This window comes from Schistocerca serialis, chromosome 3 (assembly GCF_023864345.2).
Source record: "Schistocerca serialis cubense isolate TAMUIC-IGC-003099 chromosome 3, iqSchSeri2.2, whole genome shotgun sequence".
Classification (NCBI taxonomy): Eukaryota; Metazoa; Arthropoda; class Insecta; order Orthoptera; family Acrididae; genus Schistocerca; species Schistocerca serialis.
This window is the reverse complement of record NC_064640.1, coordinates 781,177,324-781,204,130: the sequence shown is the minus strand read 5'-3', so window position 1 is coordinate 781,204,130 and position 26,807 is coordinate 781,177,324. Positions and strand designations below refer to the sequence as shown.

Sequence of the window (26,807 nt, the reverse complement as noted above, 5' to 3'; positions counted from 1 at the left end):
TGACGGAGTCTCTTTATAGGGTCTTTCAGTGCTCAGGCTCTGCACTTTTACGCCTAAAAGGATGATGGTGGTGGTGATGATGATGATGATGATGATGATGATGATGATGATAATAATAAAAATAAAAATAACAGGATACCCCAGTCAGAATTAGAAAACATCAAACAACAAGTACAACAAATACTGGAACAAAATAATGTGCAATCAGAAGAAGAAGAAAATACAGTAATGGACTCAAACATCCCAGAGCAAACAAACAAAGAACAACACGCATCAATTAAACAGTCAGAGGAAAACGAAATCTTAAGACAGCCACCAGAACAAGCACAAATAGAACACGAAGTGACACACATGTTAGATATAGAAGAAAAATTTCAGCTGACATATATAGAATACAAAGACACAAATACAGACATTAGACCATTCTTGCATAGACCGCCAAATAACCCACAAGTCGAAACAACAATAAAAACTATCAACACAATCATACACAACAAAATAAATGGAAACACAACTATGGAAGAGTTACAACTACTGGTTTATATAGGAGCACTCACTACGCGAAATATACACACTAGGCAGAGATCAGAACCAACCAATACACAGAAGAAACCCACAAAACCAGCATGGCAACACAGGCTACAGATCAGAATAGAAAGACTGAGAAAAGACATCGGACAGCTAACACAATTTATAAGAAATGAAATGTCAGAAAAAAACGAAAAAGGTTAGGTAAAATCTCAGGTAAAATCTCACAACAAGAAGTGATAGAGCAATTAGACGAAAAGAAGCAGAAAGTACAAGCATTAGCCAAACGACTCGGAAGATACAAAAAAAGTGAAAATAGAAGGAAACAAAACCAAACATTCAACACAAACCAAAAGAAATTTTACCAGACAATAGATAACACACACATTAAAATAGACAATCCACCAAACATAGAAGACATGGAACACTTCTGAAGCAACATATGGTCAAACCCGGTACAACATAACAGGCATGCACGGTGGATACAAGCAGAAACAGATACGTGCAAGATGATACCACAAATGCCTGAAGTGATAATTTTGCAACAAGAAGTCACCCAAGCAATTAATTCTACTCGCAATTGGAAAGCCCCTGGAAAAGATAAAATAGCAAATTTCTGGCTAAAGAAATTCACCTCAACACATTCACATCTAACTAAATTATTTAACAGTTACATTGCAGACCCATACTCATTCCCTGATACACTTACACATGGAATAACTTACCTGAAACCTAAAGATCAAGCAGACACAGCAAACCCAGCTAAATATCGCCCCATAACATGCCTACCAACAATCTACAAAATATTAACTTCAGTCATTACACAGAAATTGACACATACAACACAGAACAAAATTATAAATGAAGAACAAAAAGGCTGTTGCAAAGGAGCACGAGGATGTAAAGAGCAACTGATAATAGATGCAGAGGTGACATATCAAGCTAAAACTAAACAAAGGTCTCTACACTACGCATACATTGATTACCAAAAAGCTTTTGATAGTGTACCCCACTCATGGTTACTACAAATATTGGAAATATACAAAGTAGATCGTAAATTAATACAGTTCCTAAACATAGTAACGAAAAATTGGAAAACCACACTTAATATCCAAACAAATTCAAATAATATCACATCACAGCCAATACAGATTAAGCGTTGAATATACCAAGGGGACTCATTAAGTCCTTTCTGGTTCTACCTTGCTCTGAACCCACTATCCAACATGCTAAATAATACAAATTATGGATATAATATTACTGGAACATACCCACACAAAATCACACATCTGCTATACATGGATGATCTAAAACTACTGGCAGCGACAGATCAACAACTCAACCAATTACTGAAGATAACAGAAGTATTCAGCAATGAAATAAATATGGCTTTTGGAACAGACAAATGTAAGAAAAATAGCATAGTCAAGGGAAAACACACTAAACAAGAAGATTACATATTGGATAACCACAGCGACTGCATAGAAGCGATGGAAAAAACAGAAGCCTAGAAATATCCAGGATACAGACAAAAAATAGGAATAGATAATACAAATATTAAAGAAGAACTAAAAGAAAAATATAGACAAAGACTAACAAAAATACTGAAAACAGAATTGACAGCAAGAAACAAGACAAAAGCTATAAATACTTACGGTATACCAATATTGACCTACTCATTTGGAGTAGTGAAATGGAGTAACACAGACCTAGAAGCACTCAATACACTTACACGATCACAATGCCACAAATATAGAATACATCACATACATTCAGCAACTGAAAGATTCACATTAAGCAGAAAGGAAGTAGGAAGGGGATTTATCGACATAAAAAACCTACATTATGGACAGGTAGACAATTTAAGAAAATTCTTTCTAGAACGAGCAGAAACTAGCAAAATACACAAAGCAATCACTCGTATAAATGCATCGGCTACACCACTGCAATTTCATAACCACTTCTACAACCCTTTAGATCACATAACATAAACAGATACGAAGAAAGTAAATTGGAAAAATAAAACACTACACGGCAAGCACCCGTATCATCTAACACAGCCACACATCGATCAAGACGTATCCAACACATGGCTAACAAAAGGCAATATATACAGTGAGACGGAAGGATTCATGATTGCAATACAGGATCAAACAATAAACACCAGATATTACAGCAAGCATATTATTAAAGATCCCAATACCACAACAGATAAATGCAGACTTTGCAAACAACAAATAGAAACAGTAGATCACATCACAAGCGGATGTACAATACTAGCAAATACAGAATACCCCAGAAGACATGACAATGTAGCAAAAATAATAAATCAACAGCTTGCCTTACAACATAAACTTATAAAACAACACATTCCCACATACAAGTATGCACCACAAAATGTACTGGAGAACGATGAATACAAATTATACTGGAACAGAACCATTGTAACAGATAAAACACCACCACATAACAAACCTGACATCATACTCACCAATAAAAAGAAGAAATTAACACAACTAATCGAAATATCCATACCCAATACAACAAATATACAAAAGAAAACAGGAGAAAAAATTGAAAAATACATCCAACTGGCTGAGGAAGTCAAGGACATGTGGCATCAGGATAAAGTTGACATTATACCAATTATACTATCAACTACAGGAGTCATACCACACAATATCCACCAGTACATCAATGCAATACAGCTACATCCAAACTTATATATACAACTACAGAAATCTGTAATTATTGATACATGTTCAATTACCCGAAAGTTCCTAAATGCAATATAACACATACCATACAGTTAAAAGGAAGTGACGCTTGATCAAGGTCCGCGTCACTTTCCATTTTTAACCAGACTTAACGTCTGAGAAAGTAAAGAAATAATAATAATAATAATAATAATAATAATAATAATAATAATAATAATAATAATAATAGCACAAGAAGAACTGTATCTGGGTTACGTCATAGCGTACATTTGGTATATCAGGCCATATTTGTGGAATCCATTTCCCGACGGTGGCACAGAGGTTTGCAACACTTTAAGCGTGTTACTTTTCCATCAAGTTTAATACACGTTACCTCGTTAAGGTCCTTTACGAAGACACTTCCCAATTCCACGGGAAATATGTAGCTCGATTTTTTAAAGTCGTTGTCTTAATTAGGCAGATGTAAACGTTGAAATCTATTTGCGTACGCAGAAAATTCCCCACATTTGTCGCTATAATTCAGCGGAAACTGCACCTCGATGTATATTTTTCGTTCTGTATATGTCTGTACTGGCTTCTCTTAGCTGACTCAAAAGTATAAATGTAATAAATTTTGGCTTCTTGTCCTTGGTTCTCCGTTGGTGTTCTTAGATTTACTACGTTTCGAGTGACAACCCTTTGCTCACCAAGTGGGAGTTGCATTGTGTAGGGATAAAACGTATAAATGGTTTTACTTGATGTTAATTACAGACAGAACTGGCAGAAAGTTAGTAGATTTTAAGTTCGTAATGTAGAATTTTTTTCACCTATTGTAGACTCCGATGATGGCCCCTGTTGGGCTGAAACGTTTGATGATTGTTACCAATTCCAAATGTGATTGCATCTAAAATGAAAAGGGTATAATGATGTCATTCGTCTCCAAACACATTGACAGTGTCATTGTTCCAGAAATAATTAATTTCTCCAGGTGTTAGGAAAAGGAAATACATTGCGCAGTGCACCCCCCTCCCACCCCCACCCCCGCCCCCCGCCCGCGCAGCAGTCAGCATACACCACACCACATAGTAGGCCCTATCGGTCCTTTCTCGGACAGACTACCACGAGGAAGGCTGAACGAGTGAAAACTTCTTACTACATCGGACGTCGTGTCAGGACTCTACACAGAATTTAACTGTTTAGTGTTTATGTGACGACTAACTAACCCGTCAGTTATTGATATTTAGTGATTTACTCCTGTCTTAATTGAATTGATGTTTTCGTAAAGACGTTTCTTAACAAGAACAGCATGTAGGTAGGTGCGCGTGCGCGGATGTTGATTACTATTGCACGTGCGGTATTACAAAACGGGGGCTGTGTCGTGGGCAGTTCCACGGGTTGGCTACGTGTGAGATACATGACTATCTGGTGGGAGACTGGCAGTAAAGTCTTAAGTAAAGTTCGTGAGTGTCAGATAGTGACAGAAACAGGTTTTGGATAGTGCGACGTTACTGCTCTGCATTTAATGTGCCAGGGGGCAAATGTACATTTCCGAATAAAGCTCGACTCGTAAAAGTCCTAGGAGGAGGAGATCAGTGTTTAACGTCCCGTCGACAACTAAGTCATTAGAGACTGAGCACAAGCTCGGGTCACGAAAGGATAGAGAAGGAAACCGGCCGTCCCATTTCGAAGGAACAATCCCAACATTTGCCTTAAGCAATTTAGGAAAACCACGGAAAACATAAAATCAGGATGGCCGGACACAGGTTTGAACCTCGTCCTCCCGAATGCGGGTCCAGTGTGCTTAGCACTGCGCTACGTCGCTCGATCGTAAGAGTCCTAGGGGTGAGACATACAGCGTCTGCTTCACGGCTTGATGATGTATTAGCAAATTATTAGGCTGAAAGGTGATCCTGCGGTCAACTAATTGAGGGTAGACAAGTAATAGCAATTAAAAATTAATGAACATAAAAAACAGGGACACTCTTGTAATAAACATAGGCAATACTCCAGATTTAATTTCTAAGGACAAATATTTTATTCAGTCAGGTCCAAACTCCTACTGAATGGTACCACTTCAAGCAGATTTATACTTAAATAAAGCTAATACAGTAGTTGAAATACATCAACAGCTGTTGTATTATCTAGTGTGACACGAAAGATGACAGAACCCCAACCAAGAGAAGTCGCGACGCGCACTCAATACATAAGATCGTTCACCCGTATTCTTAGATGCCCTTAACCAAGATTCGATAAGCAATTCGAAGGGTGGCTCCATAAATAAAATCACATCACTTTGCCGTACTCTACAAGTGCAGGAAACTAGTCTTTCTTCTCGGTCGATGTCCCGAACTGTTATTCCTTTTCTTCTGTTATTCCTTTTCTTCTGCTATTCCTTTTCTTCTGCTATTCCTTTTCTTCTGCTATTCCTTTTCTTCTGTTATTCCTTTTCTTCTGTTATTCCTTTTCTTCTGTTATTCCTTTTCTTCTGTTATTCCTTTTCTTCTGTTATTCCTTTTCTTCCGTCCTTCGTGCTCCTAAGAGCACATCTTCGCCCAGCAATGTTATATCACCTCACCCAGTTTGAGATCGAGCAGTTCCCCAAGCAACACATTTCGTACAACACATGGATGTACGTGCAAATGGGCCACCATTCCTACACTAATGGTTCAGTATCTGCTGACACAATTTATTATTATTTTTAATTACATATCCCATTAACATGGACACATTTATCATTTGTATTAGGATCAGCATTCATCACAGATTAATAAATCTATTCACTATTGCTGCTTCATTTTTATCGGTGTAAATGTGGAGAACTGTCTGGTACGACACTCTTTGGCGTATAAACTTAATATTACAGAATATTTAACAATAATATACACTGGCGTGACAAAAGTCATGGGGTACTTCGTAATATCGTGTCGGACCTCCTTTTGCTCGGCGTATTCCAGCAACTCGAGGTGGCATGGACTCAAAACAATTGTTGGAGATCCCGTGCAGAAATATTGAGCCACGCTGCCTAAATAGTGTTTCCGGAGCAGGATTTTGTGCACTGACCGACCTCTCGATTACGTCCCGTAAATGTTCTGTGGGATTCATGTCAGGGTATCTGGGTGGCCAAATCGTTCGCTCGAAGTGTCCAGAATGTTCTCCAAACAGCCATCACCATTATGGAGCCACCACCAGCTTGCATACTGCCTTGTTGGCAATTTGGGCCCACGGCTTCGTGGGGTCTATGCCACACTCGAACCCTACCATCAGCTCTTACCAACTGAAATCGGGACTCAAATGAGCAGGCGACGGTTTTCCAGTTGTCTCGGTTGCACCGTAGACGGTCCAACCGATATGAACACGACCCCAGGACGGGTGTTGCAGGCGATGTGGTGTTGTTGGCAAAGGCACTCGCGTCGGTCGTTCGCTGCCGTAGCCCATTAACGCCAAATTTCGCCACACTGTCCGAACGGATACGTTCGTCGTACGTCCCACATTGGTTTATACGGTTATCTCACTCAGTGTTACTTGATGTGCTGTTTGAGGCTTTTCCGGCGCTGCATCTGCTTGATAGATTCTCGGGAACTACGCCGAATAATGTTGTAGAAATCGCACAATATTTCAGCGAGACAACTGCCCGCCATCTTCAGGTGCTACTGTCGCCTCGCTGAGAATCTCGTCAATTTATATGTTGGCTTTCTAGAACAGCGCAGGCGCCAGCGGGGGCATAACGTCATCGAAGACCAATCGTGGACGCGCTGTTCTAGAAAGCCAACATATAAACTGGCGAGCTTCTCAGCGACGCGACAGTAGCACCTGAAGATGGCGGGCAGTTGTCTCGCTGAAATATTGTGCGGTTTCTACAATATTATCCTGCGTAATTCCCAAGAATCTATCAATCAGTGTTACTTGTTTGTAAGCACTGACAAATCTGCGCTCGGTGGTTAAATGAAGGCAGTCGGCCACTACGTTGTCCATATGCCTGAAATGTGTTATTCTCGGCATACTGTGCATCTTGGGATATTGAATCCTCAAACGATTTTCGAAATGGAATGTCCCGTGCATCTAGCTCCAACTACCATTCCGCGTTCAAAGCCTGTTAATTCCCGACGTGTGGCCATAATCACGCCAGAAACCTGTTGATGTGAACCACAAATGACAGCTCTGCAAGTGAATTGACCTCTTCGTGTATGCGATACTACCGTATGTGTGCGTATCGCTATCCCGTAACTTTTTGTCACCTCAGTGTAATACCCGCCGTTCGTCACGATGATGGCTACTGGGCAATGCCATTACTGGACATATAGTTTATTGTGTATCATAAAGTTATTTACTACTCAGTAAGTGTAAACATTTGTGATGGAATGGGTAGTTCGATTGTAAATATTTTTATGATTGCAGTTCGTAATTTTGTATACGGTGTATCGCATTCCGTTGTTAACTTATTGCTCATGCTTTTACTGTACCGGTCTTCCTGCAATCACTTCAGGTTATTAAATTATGTTCCGTCTGACGTTAGTCAGCCTTACAGGGTATTTAGGGTCAACTACCTGCGATACAGCGCGGTTGACCCCCTCAGTACCTGCTCATTGGAAACCATTTTCAAGCTTTCTGTTCGTATTTACTCTGACTAAAGACCTACTTAACTATTTGTTATGTTTCACAGCAGCCTCGAGATTCTCCCAAGACTCGTTAAATTACAGTCATCTGTTGGTAACGCGTCCTGGCCGCCCTTTCCAAATGGGAGCTGTACCCCGACGGCTCATCAAATATTATTGATGATGATGTCCGATACTCGGAGGAGCGTAGGGGACAATGCAGGAGACCGGCACCGCTGCACCAACCAACCAACCTAGTGGAGTTGGTTTGCCGTTGCCTTTCTCCGACCGTAATGGGATGAATGATGATGAAGAAGACGACACAACAACACCCAGTCATCACGAGGCAGGAAAAATCCCTGACCCCGCGGGCAATCGAACCCGGGACCCCGTGCGCGGGAAGCGAGAACGCTACCGCAAGAGCACGAGCTGCGGACTTCATCAAATATTAGGTAATCGTTACGTTCATTTTCAGCCAAGGGTTTCTCGCTAGACTCTCAATGTTGCAATGGCGAAGATGACTGCCAAGCAAATGACGTACCAATAGTTGCTGCCATGTATGAGTGGTATTAAAGAAAATATACCCAAATAAGAATTTGCCTTCGGTGTGGCCTATTTCTGAAGTTTTTGTCCCACCAGTTTAACAAGTCTTTGATGCTCCCAGAATGTGTCCTATTAACCTATCTATTGTTTTAGGTACGCTTTGCCATAAATTAAAGTATATCAGCTATCCTTCTTTAGGCACAATACCCGTGGAATTGTGCTCAACTGTTTATTCCCTAGCTCTGATATACTCCTTCCACTGATAATGATATCGAACCCTGCTCTGTCGAAGATTTTCGGCGTTGTTTGATCTCAAGTGTATTATAAAATGTGCATTCAGATTTCCGGCGGTTTTCCAGCTACTACGTTTTTTACTTTACAAAACAATACTTTATTGGCGGTGTTTAGAAAGACAGGGTGGAAAATAAATGTTACATAGTAGTTTAAAATGCGAGCGCTATCTTTATGCAGGAGTGTCTGCGTCCTCGCGCACAGAGATCGTCGCATCCGTACCACGTGTTACCGTATCTGAAGAGGAAGCCAGCGCCGACCGCATCCTTCTGCTTCGAGCTATGTTCCTAGTGAACATGAAATTCAACAGCTCGCTTGGCAAGGCAGCTCGTGAGAGCGACGCGTGCGCTACCTTGTGCGAGTTTCATTAAGTTTTCATCTCGTGACGATGTACAACAGAGACGATGTGTCTGTAAGTACCGCACAATTCAAGCAAGTAGTGTTTGATGCTAGGGGCGTGCTCCTATGAGATCCGCATTTCAATGACAGCTTCTTCGTTGCTTGTGTCAATACTCTTCGTATATTCCGCACATATAGGAGTCGTTACTCTGCGATTATTTTTGTGCTGATGAGACTGTGCACGTGGTTCAGTAGTGCGCCTACCATAGGTGAGAACAGTTCCTGTAATTAGGTTTTAGGAGTAATTTTTTGTTAAATCTGTCGCACAAAATTTTAACTTCCGTGTCACCAATTCTCATTATATTTGCCCATGAGGTGTTTCGACGGTTACTCCGTATTGTAATAGAGCTCGGAAATTCGTGTCGGAAAGAATAAATTCATCATTACACCAATTAATGTCGCAACGAAACATGTGCTGCGCTCCTATAGTGTTAACGGTATAAAAACGTTAGTTTATGTTTGAATGCTGTTAATTTTTATGATGTGCAAAATTTTTCGCTTATGAACGAAACGTTTGCAAAACGAAACTGACTTCAGCGACGACGTGTTTAGGGAGGTCAGCGCTTCATCTCTTGGTGGATTATGACTTCTTTTTTTTTTCTAGTAATCAGCGTGCGTGGATTTCGAAAAATCTTCCCAATATCGCATCTGTATTTCAGACAGACTTCAGTAAACGTTTAAAGAATTTTTTGTAAACAGGACATATCACTTAAGATAAAACGACAAATTTAAGTGATAATGTAATGTGTGGAAATGCATGCATCACCTTCTTTGCATCAGCCCTGATAAGTTATTTTTTATGCTATTGAACCCAGGATCCTCAAGTACTTTTCCATCGAGGTGATCACGAAGACTTAAGTAGTTTTTGGCAAAAAGAAAAGTGCTTGATATTCACTTGACAAATATTACTATTTATTTTAGACAGTTTTGTATTCCAGTACAGACTGTCCACAACTTTTGCGATGAATCTCCTAAAACAGTGAATTTTATGACCACGGTGTTCCAGTGTCTCCATTTGTGTGAAACACATACGACTATTTTTTAGAGACTTATAAACAAAACGAATCCGCAGATCGGGTTGGCACTTAAGTTATTGTCCAATATGTAAGTATATGCCGAAAATATTTCTGTAATTTTGACATGTCTTTGTCGGGCCAATGAGCTGTGTGTTATTTTTCGTGTTGCTTGTAGATGCCACGGAAACTCCGTTAAATGGCATCAGAATTTCAGATAATGTAGGGAATTGTAGCTAATACCGTTGGTGTATAATTCCGTGATAAGAGCAATGTGCAGTTCAAAGGAATATCCATAGTTTAACTTGACTTTAGCCTGCATTTTTAGCCGCTTAGCTATAATATTAGTGTGGTTCGTACGAACATGGTGCGAAATAGTTAACATTTACTATTCTTATCAGTAGATCGAAATTCATATTTTCAGAATGATTATGTAGGAACATATTCACCTTTAAAATTTTCAGTACACAGGGAATTCACAAGATAGTAATTCATGCTGCCTTCAGAGAGAAATGATCTGCCAGAGTTTCGGTTTGTGGATTTCCCAACTTGAGGCGAAGACCTAGTTACTACCACTTGGAACAGATATACTTGCGCCTGCAAAAATCACAAGGCACTTTTTTCGTTAATAGTGCAAAGAATTAAAGGTAATTTGATCACCATTTACATATACATATTCCCTCGAAGGAACACGATTTCAGTGGCTCAACTTGGGTTTGCCTTGATAGGCACACAGGATGTTACAAATTCTGAATTACTGTTTGTATAACGTGGCATTCAAAAGCCTTGCTGTGTGTAGCGCGCCGTGCCCTGCAGTACAAGGCTGCAAGTTTATTTTTAGTACAGAGGTTTCGCGACGTATATGGCGAGAGACTGGGTAATTTATGCTCCTTCACCCAAGTTAACTTGATGTCAAACGGCCTCGGTTTTGTACCTGTAGATCAAGTTGTTTGGATAACAGTCAAGTCTTTCGGGTTACCATGTGACAACGGCACTATGCACCATAACAGCAGCAGCGTCAAACACAGAGATTGCCTCACACACAGACAGCACTCGCACCCTCTTGTTATACTGTTTTCTTTGCTATTTCTCAGTATTTTCAGTTCTTCCTCGTGCAACCACTCTGCAAGGTAATTCGCGGTATATGTGCCAATGAACTTTAACGATAGACTATATTCGTAACGTATCTCCCCAAATAAGAACGTATGCGAAGCGGCAACTCTATTACAGTATAATCACGTATTACCAACGATTTTTGAGGACAACGAGTTGCTATGGAGTTATAAAATACTAGATGTAGCCAAATAAATGCGTAGTTGTAATTTTTATTCCCTTGGGCTGCCATGACGGATTTCTACTTTCCGCAAACCGCACGTTTGGGACAATGTTTGGTAAGCGTTCAGCCTACCAGAAAATGTTCATCCAGGCGCGCCTTTACGGTGAAAGTTGGTAATAGGAGATTGAAGTTTCAAAATTTAATTTTAAGACGTTATTCTTCGTAGAGGTAAATGAAAAAGGAAGATAGTGACGTAAGCAGGACTACAAAATTTGAAGTATTATCACCGCTGCATACATGCGGATTTATTACAGTTACATTTTTTACTTGCGCCTTGAATGCTGCTCATTTAAGCGACAGAGCGTTCTAATACGAGTAGAAAACTCAACTCGTAGCAATAATCCCGTGGGCTCTTGCAGGCTCATTAGCTATTGTTAGAAATCTGAAACATCTTGGCTGATTTATTATTTCACAGTGAAGATAAACGGCCTTCGTGATTTTGAATTACGTAGGGGTGAGTCGCGTATGAAATGAAAGGTGTGCATGACACACGGGCTATACGACAGAGAAACAGTTTTGTCGTGACCGTCGTTGGATCGTCTTAACTGCCGAAAACACGATATAGTGTCTTCTTGGTTAGATACAAAGTAACTGTTCAACATTTATCGTTTCAGTAGCAGTTCATTAATGATGAACTCTAAGGAAATAGATTTTTACCTGTGAAGTCCTTCACTCTATGCTGTTAGCGAATTTTAACAATACTTGACGAAACGCGGTTAAAAACGCCATTGAAACTACAGTTCGGCACTTCCCGTTGCTTCATACATATGAGTACACTTATTCGCTTCATGGATATGAGTACTGTAATTAAGTCCCAGTATCATTACCATCGGGGAGGGAAAGACATGTCAGCATAAGCGCTGTTGTAATTTTTGTGTTTGTTTCTCTGGAAATAGATTTTGTGAAGGTAAGAACGAACGGTCATCTAGCTTCCATTTAAACCTATGTGAATTTGTAAAGTGTCCGAATTTGTTGACTGGTGATTGGCTTCGAGCTTGTACCTGTATTTAAATGTAAATTTTATGAAATAATGGTATATGACGTGGCGCATTTCCAGAAACAGATGTATTTCCCTTACTACAAGTATTAGAAGTATTCAGCACGCACTCATTATGTTTATTTTCGTTCAGCTCTTCACATACCTCCATATGAAACAGAAGAGGGTGTAAAATGTGTTGTGGATAAATAGCCTGAAAAGTTTCACGGTGCAGTAATTTCGTGGGTTTCGTCTGTATAGATATCGTTGGCATACACCGTGGATAAAATGGCGCGTGTATTACATGTTATAGAATGCTGATAATTAATTACTCGCCATGTCGGCCGTTAGACTCTTGAAATTAAACCTGCCATTTTGGCAAGCTTTACGCCCACATTGTACGTTGCATATTTTACAGCTAGAGTTGTTCGAACATTTATTTGCCCTGACTGTTGCTCGTTTCAAATAATTTGTTTCACGTTCTTCCTATCGCATTATTCATTTAAGGCATTGGTATCCAAATACAGACGTAAAGTTAGTGCAGTATGCTTTATGGAATATTCTATCCAAAGAAAATATTTTCATAGTTTGTGAGAAACGTCTGTACCGAGTGATAGTTTTCTTTATATTCATGCAAAATGCCTGCTGTTCCACCTTCTGATAAAATGGTTTTTAAGAAGTGTTGATCTGTTCATGTGTTTAGACATGTGTGTTTGCACTGGATAACTGTCCAAGAGGTCTCACCGGCTTTTTGTACGGACATGAAATCATCACTTTGACGTAACTTGGAGACGCCATTTTGTGTGGACAATTCCGTATTGTTTGATACCCACCCAAAATATTAGTATTTGATGACGATAGCTTTAGTTAGACTAGTGTGCGCGTAGTATCAGTCCATCGACGTCCACTAAGTTCTTTTTGTTTAGATATTTATGACTCGCTACCTATTTCGAAAATAGTTGAATGAGGAAGAGTTAATTTAAGCTATAACGTGAAGTTGATTCAGTACGCAGCTGCTGTATGACCGACCAACAGATAAACGCTGTTTGTTCCTGCTCATACTTAACATCCATTTGGATGGTACGTGATGACACTGTGTATTCGTGTGTCTTTTAATGCGCTGTGTTTTAGAAAACACTCTTGACTTATACAGCATCATCATCCTCATTTTGGGAAGTGTCGTATAAAAGAATTTCGTAGTTCTGTTTTATAGAGCCAGTCTTGACGAAGGTACGATGCTGCTAAGACTCTCAGGTTTCCCAATTAAGGAGTCTGAACGAGGCAGAATTACACCAGTTCATTAACTGCGTGAAAGAGGGGTATTGGGCAACAGCTTCTTCATGCTGTTAACAACGTTTAATTAATTCCATCCCACATTATACGTACCCTCCCCCCCCCCCCATATCTTCTCTCTTCTCTCTCTCTCTCTCTCTCTCTCTCTCTCTCTCTCTCTCTCTCTCTCTCTCTCTCTCTCTCTCTCAACCCCTAGCAAAATTGTTTGGTTCCGTTCACGTAGACAATAGAAATTTATTTGAAGCAGTGTTAATTTCATTTCCACAGTTACAGTGCAGTATAGTCTTCTGTTCATTAGCTTTGTCATTTTATACGAAGACTTTATAAGTTGCATCTTATCATCAAATTACGTTCCTATTTGATTGCAGCAAACAAACTTGTTAGAGTAAATAGCGTATCTGACAATGTTTGCTGCGTATCGTAAGTTTCTTATTAAGGTAGCATTATGGTATTACACCGGAAGATGCTGGTGTATCGGAAGCTGTTGTCTTCACGTTTGCATTCTCCGTCGTCATTTGATCAACCGTTTTCTGTCAAGATGGGTGATTTTCCGCTAGATGAGGATGCTCTTGTCTCTTTCTCCCTTCTCATAAACTAAATTAATGCAACAGAGTTGCAGAAATATATTCCACGATGATTCTTTCGTCTTTCAAAAAGACCACGGCCGATTTCCTTGCACATCCATGTCCAAGAAGAGCTCGTGCTCCACCTTTTACTATTGAACGATCGATGGAACATAGAGCCTTTACCTTTCTTCCCTTCCTCTCCCTGCTCCAGTTACACAGGGTCGCAGACAGAGGGACAGAACATACCTTTCTCGTAGAAAATTTACTATTGGACACGTTTTGTGCTGGCGTATAGTTACTTTTCCTGGAGACTGATCCTCCGACACCAATAGTGTAAAACGCAACATGAGCTCAGATTGATACCGTGGTTTTTGACTTGGTGTCGCCAAGCCAACAGAACACGTATTTCGAGCAGGTAGTAGGCCTTCACGACTGCTAATTTTCGAGATTGACGTAAATTGCTTGACAAAAAAAATGGCACTGAGCACTATGTGACTTAACTTCTGAGGTCATCAGTCCCCTAGAACTTAGAACTAATTAACCTAACTAACCTAAGGACATCACACACATCCATACCCGAGGCAGGATTCGAACTTGCGACCGTAGCTGTCGCGCGGTTCCAGACTGTAGCGCCTAGAACCGCTCCGCCACTCAGGCCGGCAATGTAATGCGCGTAAGTGGTTGAAACGAACCGATACCATCTAACTACACGATCTCCGGGCGGGGTCAGGGATTTTCTCTGCCTCGTGATGACTGGGTGTTGTGTGATGTCCTTAGGTTAGTTAGGTTTAAGTAGTTCTAAGTTCTAGGGGACTGATGACCATAGATGTTAAGTCCCATAGTGCTCAGAGCCATTTGAACCATTTTTTTGACTACACGATCGGTGGTTAGTCACGTGGACGGGTCAGAACCTTAAAGTATGTAAGAGTTTCTGACCGGAGCGATTTAATGTGGAATGACAACATAAATCTATCTGTAGGAAGCGTATAATCCAAAATGAAATTAATCCCAATAATAGTAAAGTGTAACTCTCCGTGAATATGGCTTACAAACCACTCGTTCTGTCTATTCTTGAGTGTTGTTCATCTGTCTCCAACACTCAACGCGCGGAAGGCTCAGTAAGCTCAAATTGGCGGGAAAAATAAAGGTGTCGCCCTTCTTAGAGGCCCTCGACAGCTTAGACAAGAGCAAGTAAGAGCATGAAGACAATTAAAAGGAAAAAGTGTTGCCGAGGAAGTTCTGTCACCTGCAGTAGATTAAAAACTATTTCACATAACTGAAGTGAAACTACTGTTTTTCATTCTACGTTGTTTATTTCGCTTTGTTTTTGAGATGGTGTTTTAGGAATCGACAGTTGACAAACTCGATGCTTTTAAATCTTACGGACTCATCGTGAACTGATTATGATTTTATTATTCGTCATATTTGTAATATTTCGAAGTGTGTTAAATGATCGCAAGGGACCGATGACCGTAGCAGTCTGGTCTCTTTAATCCCCCAAAACCAACCAACCAACCAACTGATCGCATATCATTCTAACAAGGGAACCTCCCCATCGCACCCCCCCCCCCACCCCCCCACCCTCAGATTTAGTTATAAGTTGGCACAGTGGATAGGCCTTGAAAAACTGAACACAGATCAATTGAGAAAACAGGAAGAAGTTGTGTGGAACTATGAAAAAATAAGCTACAAACTGAGTAGTCCACGCGAAGATAGGCAACATCATGGACATTCCGAGATAAGGAGCGCCGTGGTCCCGTGGTTAGCGTGAGCAGCTGCGGAACGAGAGGTCCCTGGTTCAAGTCTTCCTTCGAGCAAAAAGTTTAAGTTTTTATTTTCAGACAATTATCAAAGTTCAGGCACTCAAACGTAATCAACTTCGCTCTCCAAAATTCCAGGACCAGATTTTCTTGGACATATGCAGGATTTGACGGTCTACACACGGAAAAATTTGAAAACATAAAACACGTACGTTTTGACAGAGCACAGGGAAAAGTGTGAGAGTGTGAGACTTTTGGATTCATTTGTTGCAGTTTATGTGACAAACTCTTATGTTTTCATCACTTTTTTGAGAGTAATTATCACATCCACAAGAAAACCTAAATCGGGCAACGTAGAAGAATCTTTTTACCCATTCGCCAAGTGTACAAGTTAGGTGGGTTGACAACATATTCCTGTCATGTGACGCACATGCCGTCACCAGTGTCGTATAGAATATATCAGACGTGTTTTCCTGTGGAGGAATCGGTTGACCTATGACCTTGCGATCAAAAGTTTTCGGTTCGCATTGGAGATGCACGTCCTTTCGTCTACTAATTGCACGGTTTTGCGGTGCGGCCGCAAAACACAGACACTAAACTTATTACAGTGAACAGAGACGTCAATGAACGAATGGATAGATCATAACTTTGCTAAAATAAAGAAAAAATTTAGCTTGAGGGGAGACTTGAACCAAGGACCTCTCGTTCCGCAGCTGCTCACGCTAACCACGGGACCACGGCGCTCCTTATCTCGGAATGTCCATGATGTTGCCTATCTTCGCGTGCACTACTCAGTTTCTATATTTTGCTTATTTTTTCACAGTTCCACACAACTTCTTCCTGTTTTCTCGATTGATCTGTGTTCGGTTTTTCAAGGCCTATCCACTGTGCCAACTTATAACTAAATCTGAGGGGGTTGCGATGGGGAGGTTCCCTTGTAAGGTTATGGGTCGTATAGTTTTCTACCTGAGCACTGTGCGTTTGGTGAGTTTTATTGTGACCTTGTGTCGCATCGACGCGGGGTCAACATGGCTATTAACGGATTTGGCGTGTCAAATTTAAGGGGTGGCCGGCTGCCCTTCCTGTCGCCGCCTAGTTATCCCCGCGGAGCGGAATTTGTATACGCCAACTGTCTATGTGCAATGTTATTCACGTGAAAGTGAGCAAACGTTTTCTAAACGTATGCGAATAGTGTAATTAATGCGGGACTTGAGTACCAGCCCGGTATTCGCCTAGTGCGATGCGGGAAACCGCCTAAGAACCGTATCCAGGCTAGTCGACGCACCGATCCTCGTCGTTTATCCGCCAGGCAGATTCGATCCCGAGCCGGCGCATCTCTCTGTCCCGCGAGCGACGCTTCAACACACACGGATATCCGGGCGGCTTTGAAACGAAACATAGCTGACACTTAGAAATTATTTTGGAACTTCTTAGGGAAGCTTTGTTATCGCCCGTTCGCGACTAAATCGAGATAGCCGCGCTCTACGAAATCTCTGTGCGCCACATCAACTTCACTGTGTGTCGTGGACATTATTCGTAAATGCATTATCAGGTCAGTGTAGTCACAATGAAAATCAAGGTTTAGAGCTATATATGCTTTTCATAAGTAAATTTCATCTATATTTGGTATTTCATATTATTATACGCAAACATTCGGAGTGTTACATTCAGTCAACAGACACACCGTGATTTTAAAACTTAAATGCATGTTAAATAACCAGCAATGTTTCTGATTATTGTTTTGTGAGAATTCTGTTGTTTTCACATGAGGTTTTAGTGCAATAGGAAACTAATTCCGTAGAACACAGAAACTTATGGGTTCTTTTATCGGGGAGAAATGTGCAAATTTGTATCTCGTTTCTTAATAACTGAAAGTGATTGTTCAATAGTTCTTTGCAAGAGGCTGCAGACATGCGGCAGTAGTAGTTGCACTAATCCGAGCCATCTTCTACTTGTCGATAAAGAACGCAAAACGCTCATTTATGGTGACGAAATTAGCCGGCCGTTGTGGCTCAGAGGTTCTAGGCGCTTCAGTCTGGAACCGCGCAGGTTAGAATCCTGCCTGGGGCATGGATGTGTGTGATGTCCTTAGGTTGGTTAGGTTTAAGTAGTTCTAAGTTCTAGGGGACTGATGACCTCGACTGTGAAGTCCTATAGTGCTCAGAGCCATTTTATGGTGACGAAATTTGTAAATAGGAGGTATTTAGTGTCTTTGTGTCTTACGTGGTTCATAATGTGGAGAGTGATGTCGCGTCCGTGGATACACTTACTGCGGAAGACGAAAATCGAATTTCAGAAACAGATTTTTGTTGTCGTGTTCGTATGTCAGACCTGAATAGATATTGGTAGGCGCATCAAATATCGGTTATTCTACACGAATAGCGTCTGTAAATCAGCTTCTGATATAGTTAGCTCGGTAAACAGTTTATCAGTACTTTCGTCATAGACGGTGGTTATAATCAAACTATAACTGCTTGACAGGGTCTCCATGGGACACAAGTGATAGGCCAATGAAACTTTCTGGGAACATTTGTAAGGACATCCACATGAGAGGGTACCATTTGTTTGTTGCGAATCAGGTTTACGTTCCTGGTTATAATCATTGCTCAATATGGTGACCATCTGTATCCTGGAACGACCCTGGAGATACTATTTCACAATTGTTTGCAGCACTTTCCGAACAGTGGACCATGGAATGTTCAGCTGTCGTGACACAGCTCGTGCACTGCTTTAAGTTCCCATATTGCGTCCAGCATTTTCAGTCATGACAATAGTAACTTCAATTCGTGGCGGAATTGGCAGTTGAACTCTCGCAGCAGCAATTCCCAAATCGCCAGTTAACTCGAACTTCCGAACGTTGTGCTGCAGCCCCGGTAGTGAAAGATAACCTCTTCGTATTGTTTCAATGCAGGGCCTCTCAGGGCGTTTGCACCACCGTATCGCGCAATGTAGTGGGTAGAAGACAACTTGGCTATGCTATGTTGACCACCACTCCTCGACTCCGCGCAGTAGCGCATTCCCTCTCCCTGCCCCTCCCATACGCTTACCTCGCTCACTCCGTCTGTCTCGACTTTCTCCAAAACTTCACATATGTTTTCTTGGGAAACAAATCTTTCACATACTCACGTACGTCTCTGTGTAGCTTAGGAAATTCTTCCTTCGACAAATTCTAGTAGAATTCGACCAGACGTTTGATATTATAAAATAAATCCTTTCGGTAATCATTGGTTTGCAAATCGATTCGTTCCAAATGTAAATCGGGAGGCGCACTTCCAGTTGCTGTCGGAAAGGGCTTCACAAACGCATCAAGTATCGGCTGGAAGTTGATTTCCTGTAGCAAGAACAAAACGAGTTGTCAATAACTGAAAGTAATGTATTAAGTTGGTTTGAAGTAGTAAAAGGCGATATATTTTAATAAACAGCTGCTATGGACTCTAGTTTTTAATGTAACGTCAACTTGTACATTTAAAAACTCGAGTTTATTTCGCTGTTAGAGACATTTCGGTACATCGCCTGGTTTCAGTCGCTAAAATCATTTTCAATATATCGTAGCCCCTAAAAGTATTTTTCAAAGCGCGCTCCTTCCCGCACAGATGCTGTCGAACAAAGCCGTAGTTCCGTTATGAATAAAGGGCTTTCAGAAATCTGGATGCCTCGTTAATAGTAAAATTTATATATCGATTACCTAGCTTTTTGTGTTGCGTACTTTTTTTTGAAAGGTTGTTTTTGAAGAGCTGAAGTTTACGCTGGAAAGCTTTTATTTTGCCGACCTTAATGTTGCTGAAATTTTCTTTTTGGAGTTTCACACTAAAATCATTCAGGAAAGCCCTAATATCTCCTAAAAATCGTAAACCAGCTAACCATTCCTTTGTACCCCAAAAACTAGCCACGGCGTGGCGTCGTCGGAAACCTCGGGAAATCATTTTTCCTGTACTCAACCAGCATACCTCAGCATGGTAAGGGATATCTGAATACGTCGCGTAAAATGAAAAAAAAAAAAAAAATTCTTTTAACTTAAGAGCCCGTGAGACCGAATAAAGTTCATGATATGCACTATGTTCATCACGTCTTGAAGACCGATAACTTTTGCACAGAGGGCCGTTTGGTCTGTAAAACAAACTGAAGGAAAATTCGGCATGTTAAGCTTTTTCCGAAGTAGGTGAATAAACCCTTTTACTTTACCACACATTGTGGTTACGGAAAAGAGCTTTTCCCAAGTGAGTTTTATTCCTTCAGCCGCCATTTCGACCGCTTCTAAAAATCTGCCCCAGTAGCAGTGTCCTTCACCGAAATCATATCCAGGAGCTCTTCCGTCACTTGCAGGTTGTCATCCACGCCGTCAAGAAAGAGGAAAAAAATGCAAACTGATCCGTGCCGCTAATATCCGCGGGCTAGAGTGCGATGGAGTACGCTGGGAGGTTTTCAGTATGGCTGCCAATATTTGTGAAAATAAACAGAAATGTCACTTATTCTTCGAGATATTGTTATACTGGAAAATGGTATTCTGCTGTATGCTGGAGCTAATGCGGGGTTCGTTGTCTCTACTACGTCCAACAAAATGGTCTCTATTCATTGATCTTTCATAAACGGCCACCCAACGCAGAAGAACTTTACAACTAGCTCTGAGAGTCCTTTCGCCGCACCCTTCATATTCGTCGCCCTAAATCAGAGAACAAAGATTGTGTTAGGGAATAATACAAACAAAAACGAATACACATTTGAGAGAAATTCAAACAAATTTAATTTCGTTTCGCAGGACCTTTAACAAAAATAAATATGCTGAAGTACTGATACGAACCTTTACTTTTGGATACAAAAATCCCCTTCCCAAGAATTTGCAAATTCCTTAATTTTTCCTCTATGGCGTCCCATACGATTTCGCTATACTTTTCTAAATGCAATTTGCTGTAGTGTCTTTCAATAGAAATTTTCTCACGCACGTAATTACCGCGAATTAGACATTTGCCTTTATTGTTACAATTAACAAAAAAAAAGTTCACCTATTTAAATGGACTTCCGGAAATCTTGGCTTTTTTCGGAGCAGGTTGTTCCAGTATTCTAGTAACTATCTTGCGCCTATCGGTTTAAGTGTCGAATAAGTCGTCTAACAACGCACTCGGCAGCGCACCACAGCTGCTTCACCATGCAAGCTGCTTTGAGGGGAATTAAGCCGAGTTGGACCGATGCGTAGTGCAAACTCTCTCTTCACCTCGCTTTGCACACGCTAGATTTGCCGTATGTGTGCGGCCCTGCGATTTAATGCGTCGATACTCGCGAAGAACTCCAGCACTGTTGCTATTGCTCTGATCAAGCAGCTTTACTTGTAAAGCCCGGCTCATTTTGTCGAGACCCATGTTGAGTGCCTGCAACTGTAATGCGCGCTGATGATTGTGTTTCAAACCGTACATCGTCGTAGCAGAACCGGTGCTTAACGTAAAGTCATGACAGTAACAATACTAACAAAGCAAATCCTACGGAGCACATTCTGTGCGGTTTGAACCTGCGTCCGGCCATCCTGATTTAGGTTTTCTGTGGTTTCCTTAAATCGCTTCAAGCAAATCCTGGTATGGCTCTCTCGAAAGGGCACGGCCGCTTTCTTCCTCTGTCCTTTCCTAATCCGAGCTTGTGTTGCGTCTCTAATGACCTTGTTGTCGACGGGACGTTCAACACTAATCTTCCCATCTTCCTCCACATAATCTATATTTATATAGAAAATGCTTACGTGTGTACATACTGACAGACTTTCCTCCGTGACCACCCACTGCCTCCCTTTCGTAGTTCTGGTGGCAGGTAGACCCTTAGGAACTTTATCTTACATGTGAAAATGCTGTTCCATTCGTCCAGCATTATAGTATGCTTGCGCGGTTAAAAACTCATGAGTGTGATTTTCCACGTCATTATTTAAGCCTGTATGACGAAACCGCGCAAGCATACTATAATGCGCGAAGGAAAAAAAATGGACTCAAAAGATATTAATATTTGTAAATAACAAATGAATAATAGAAGGATGCACTAGAACGATTTCGGACAGCATTTTGCTTATTCTTCATGAGTATAATTCTTTTCATAATTCAGCGTGTTTTTGTGAATCACTTCGCATATTCTTCTTTCGTATAATTCTTCGTGGGTAATATTACTCGTTACACAATTTCGTTTCCAGAGTAGATGATGACTAGTAAAACTGTCTTCACACAGTCTCATATGCAGTGAAAAGTAAATGCCTGATGAAATAAAGGAATTTCTATTCCTTTCCAGCTGCATTTAAATACAATTGTGTTAAGACAATACTACTAAACGAGCATTGGCCCTGTGGTGTTACCCGTGCCTAAATGTGTTTGCGTAACGTAATATTAATGCCAGTGTGGATGGAACAGGGTATGGATTGTATAAGCGAGTATATTCACAAATAGAGTAAAGTTCAAAAGTGATAGAAATATACCTTTTTCTAAGAGAACTAAGTGTTCCACATCGCACATTATATTGAAATAACTGCCAACCACAGTCACCCACTTCACCTCCGCAGTATGGATGAAACACGTTGAAGACTCTATCACCACTACATTGCATCGTGAATGAAACAATACAAATATTTTCACATATACGGTAAAGTTCGTAAGTCGTATGTTATTTAGCTCTACCTGAGAATATTTGTTGCTCCATATTTCGCGGATTTTTGCCTACTACATTCACCCACTGCCACTCACTGCTCGAAAACTACCTTACTAACAGAATAACTGCATTCGTATTATCCTTAACGAGATATACGTCTGTATGCGTCTCATCTAGAATGGTACTCATGCCTTCCTCCATGACATAGAGGGTGTTTCCATGCCATACAGGGTGTTACAAAAAGGTACGGCCAAACTTTCAGGAAACGTTCCTCACACACAAATAAAGAAAATATGTTATGTGGACATGTGTCCGAAAACGCTTAATTTCCATGTTCGAGCTCATTTTAGTTTCGTCAGTATCTACTGTACTTCCTCGATTCAATGGAGCACGTTATCATGATTTCATACGGGATACTCTACCTGTGCTGCTAGAACATGTGCCATTACAAGTACGACACAACATGTGGTTCATGCACGATGTAGCTCCTGCACATTTCAGTCGAAGTGTTCGTACGCTTCTCAACAACAGATTCGGTGACCGATGGATTGGTAGAGGCGGACCAATTCCATGGCGTCCACGCTCTCCTGACCTCAACCCTCTTGACTTTCATTTATGGGGGCATTTGAAAGCTCTTGTCTACGCAACTCCGGTACCAAATGCAGATACTCTTCGTGCTCGTATTGTGGACGGCTGTGATACAATACGCCATTCTCCAGGGCTGCATCAGCGCATCAGGGATTCCATACGACGGACGGTGGATGCGTGTATCCTCGCTAACGGAGGACATTTTGAACATTTCCTGTAACAAAGTGTTTGAAGTCAGGCTGGTACGTTCTGTTGCTGCGTGTTTCCATTCCATGATTAATGTGATTTGAAGAGAAGTAATAAAATGAGCTCTAACATGGAAAGTAAGCGTTTCCGGACACATGTCCACATAACATATTTTCTTTCTTTTTGTGTGAGGAATGTCTCCTGAAAGTTTGGCCGTACCTTTTTGTAACACCCTGTATATTGTGACCCATGCAGTAACAGGATTCTCTGCTATGTCTGTAATAATAGAGTCTTCCTACTCTATTCTACACGTACAATGCGTAAAATTTCGTCATTTGCTGTTATTCCTAGTGCTGTAATTTTAATAAGCAACACTGTATTACTCGCAGAGTGGCTGTGATAGGAAACTTGGGGAAATCTGCCTCGAGCAGAATTGCATTTGTGGTCCTCGCCTCTCGCCTTACAACGTTGGCACAGAAAAGAGAAAAACGATCGGGGTGCATGACGAAATCTCGGCCCCAAACCGTTCGGCGGCTGCCCCCAGAGCAGAGACGCCGTAACTGTGTTCTCTGCCCTGGCGGCAGTTTCCTGTCGCTGGAGCCTCGTGTTGTCAGCACGCGCAAAGGGAGAGGATGTTGTGCCAGCGGGTCAGGGGCGCCGTGTGACACTCTGGGGACGGCAAATCGATTTATCTTACCGCTGCTCCTACTCCGCCCGCGCCCGCCTCGCCACCTCAATATGCTTCCGCCGGGTTTTTTCGCAGCTCCCTCAATCTCCTGATACTTCGCGAAAGTGCATTAGTGCTCTTCCACGCATCTAGTATTGGTGACAAAGTGTGCTACACCAACTCGATTTACTTGTTCATATTTTTATGTGTAGTGAATACTGTACATTGCAGCAGGGCTTTCATGTTTCACTATAGGATGTTCGGAAATTCCCATTACAACTTCCAGGACTTGTAGAATGGAGTGAGTACATAATACACTACTGGCCATTAAAATTGCTACACCACGAAGATGATGTGCTACAGACGCGAAATTTAACCCACAGGAAGAAGATGTGATACGCAAATGATCAGCTTTTCAGAGCATTCACACAAGGTTGGCGCCGGTGGCGACACCTACAACGTGCTGACATGAGGAAAGTTTCCAACCGATTTCTCATACACAAAAAGCAGTTGACCGGCGTTGCCTGGTGAAGCGTTGTTGTGATGCCTCGTGTAAGGAGGAGAAATGCGTACCATCACGTTTCCGACTTCGGTAAAGGTCGTATAGTAGTCTATCGTGATTGCGGTTTATCGTATCGCGACATTGCTGCTCGTGTTGGTCGAGATCCAATGACTGTTAGCAGAATATGGAATCGGCGGGTTCAGGAGGGTAATACGGAACGCCGTGCTGGATCCCAACGGCCTCGTATCACTAGCAGTCGAGATGACAGGCATCTTATCCGCGTGTCTGTAACGGATCGTGCAGCCACGTCTCGATCCCTGACTCAACAGATGGGGACGTTTGCAAGACGACAACCATCGGCACGAACAGTTCGACGACGTTTGCAGCAGCATGGACTATCAGCTCGGAGACCATGGCTACGGTTACACTTCACGCTGCATCACAGACAGGAGCGCCTGCGACGGTGTACTAAACGACGAACCTGGGTGCACGAATGGCAAAACGTCATTTTTTCAGATGAATCCAGGTTCTGTTTACAGTATCATCATGGTCGCATCCGTGTTTGGCGTCATCGCGGTGAACGCACATTGGAAGCGTGTATTCATAATCGCCATACTGGCGTATCACCCGGCGTGATGGTATGGGGTGCCATTGGTTATACGTCTCGGTCACCTATTGTTCGCATTGACGGCACTTTGAACAGTGGACGTTACATTTCAGATGTGTTATGATCGGTGGCTCTACCCTTCATTCGATCCCTGCGAAACCCGACATTTCAGCAGGATAATGCACGACCGCATGTTGCAGGTCCTGTACGGGCCTTTCTGGATACTAAAAATGTTAGACTGCTGCCCTGGCCTGCACATTCTCCAGATCTTTCACCAACTGAAAACGTCTGGTCAATGGTAGCTGAGCAATTGGCTCGTCACAATACGCCAGTCACTACTCTTGGTGAACTGTGGTATCGTGTTGAAGCTGCATGGGCATCTGTACCTGCACACGCCATTCAAGCTGTGTTCGACACATTGCCCAGGCGTATCAAGGCCGTTATTACGGCCAGAAGTGGTTGTTCTGGGTACTGATTTCTCAGGATCTATATACCCAAATTGCGAGAAAATGCCTCCTCTAGAGACATAGGAACACACGCTGGCACGATTTCAGTCAGCTGCATTGGAAGTTCAAGAGAGACCAGGTGGGATGCAGAGTGTGTACTCCCAGAACATGATTCGTAGATACAATGTCTGTAACAATGTTGGTGGTCGGCACATCGACGTGCTGTTGTGAAGCATCAGTACTGTTCTGTGCGTGCAGTATGCTGGGTCCTTTCTTGTTTTGGTATAATGAAAACAGGTAATATTTAAGTGTTCTACAAACAAATGTACTTACAGATGGATATTTCGTTATGTTTCCTTTCAAATTGTTACCTGATGATTATACTGCTTCACGCCTAATTCAATTTCTAAAGCAGAAGTATATGAGTTAAACATCTGGATTGAAACCGTCGTAGAACGGAAACGGTAGTTTACGTTCCTGTTGAAAATACTGTCTACTCACTCCTCTCTACAAGCCCTAGAAGTTTGTAACGGGAAAATTGAAATTTGTGGTAAGGTCTTATGGGACCAATCTGCTGAGATCATCGGTCCCTGAGCTTACGCACTACTTAATCTAACTTAAACGAACTTACGTAAGGACAACACATACAGCCATGCCCGAGGGAGGACTGGACCTCCGACGGGGGCAGCCGCGCGGACAGTGACAAGGCGCCTTAGATGCGCGGCTACCCAGCGCGAATTTGTAACGGGAATTTGCGAATCATGGGTGGGAGGGGGGGGGGGGAGAGAGAGAGAGAGAGAGAGAGAGAGAGAGAGAGAGAGAGAGAGAGGGGGGGGGGGTGCTTATTGTTTATCGGTTTCTAATTTAGGGATGTTGGTTGTTTCATCTCCTTGACACTGTTGGTAATCATCCCACTCACTTCACGGGCTCAATAGTGTAACTGTTCCTTGTATATTCTAGGTTTCTTCACGAGGCAGACTGGCACATAAACTGCTCCTGGTCGCTTCTTAATTTCAGTCTGATATATTTCTTAAGTGTATTCATACTGTCCACAAAGATTGCTAGCTTTTGGGATTTCGTGTGTTTATTCTCTCTCTCTCTCTGTCTGTTTGTCTGTCTGTCTGTCTCTCTCCCCTCGTTAATCGAAGTTGCCATCTTGTGGGTGAAGAACATTTGTAAGGGAGAAAGATGAGTGTTTCTACTTCCCAT

The 26,807-nt window shown here is 41.7% G+C and overlaps 1 protein-coding gene across 4 annotated transcripts in view; it reads left to right on the top strand.

Moving 5' to 3' along the window:
• Window positions 1-26,807, top strand: part of LOC126470623 (ribosomal protein S6 kinase 2 beta) — a 596,121-nt gene that overhangs the window by 123,939 nt on the left and 445,375 nt on the right. Inside the window, exon 1 of one of the 4 annotated variants that reach the window (XM_050098585.1) lies at window positions 8,947-9,062. The exons of the other annotated variants lie outside the window; for them this stretch is intronic. Coding sequence (XP_049954542.1) covers window positions 9,039-9,062 — 24 coding nt within the window. The 5' untranslated portion in view covers window positions 8,947-9,038. Of the gene's footprint in view, window positions 1-8,946; window positions 9,063-26,807 lie in introns of those variants that run through there. 4 annotated transcript variants of the gene reach the window in all.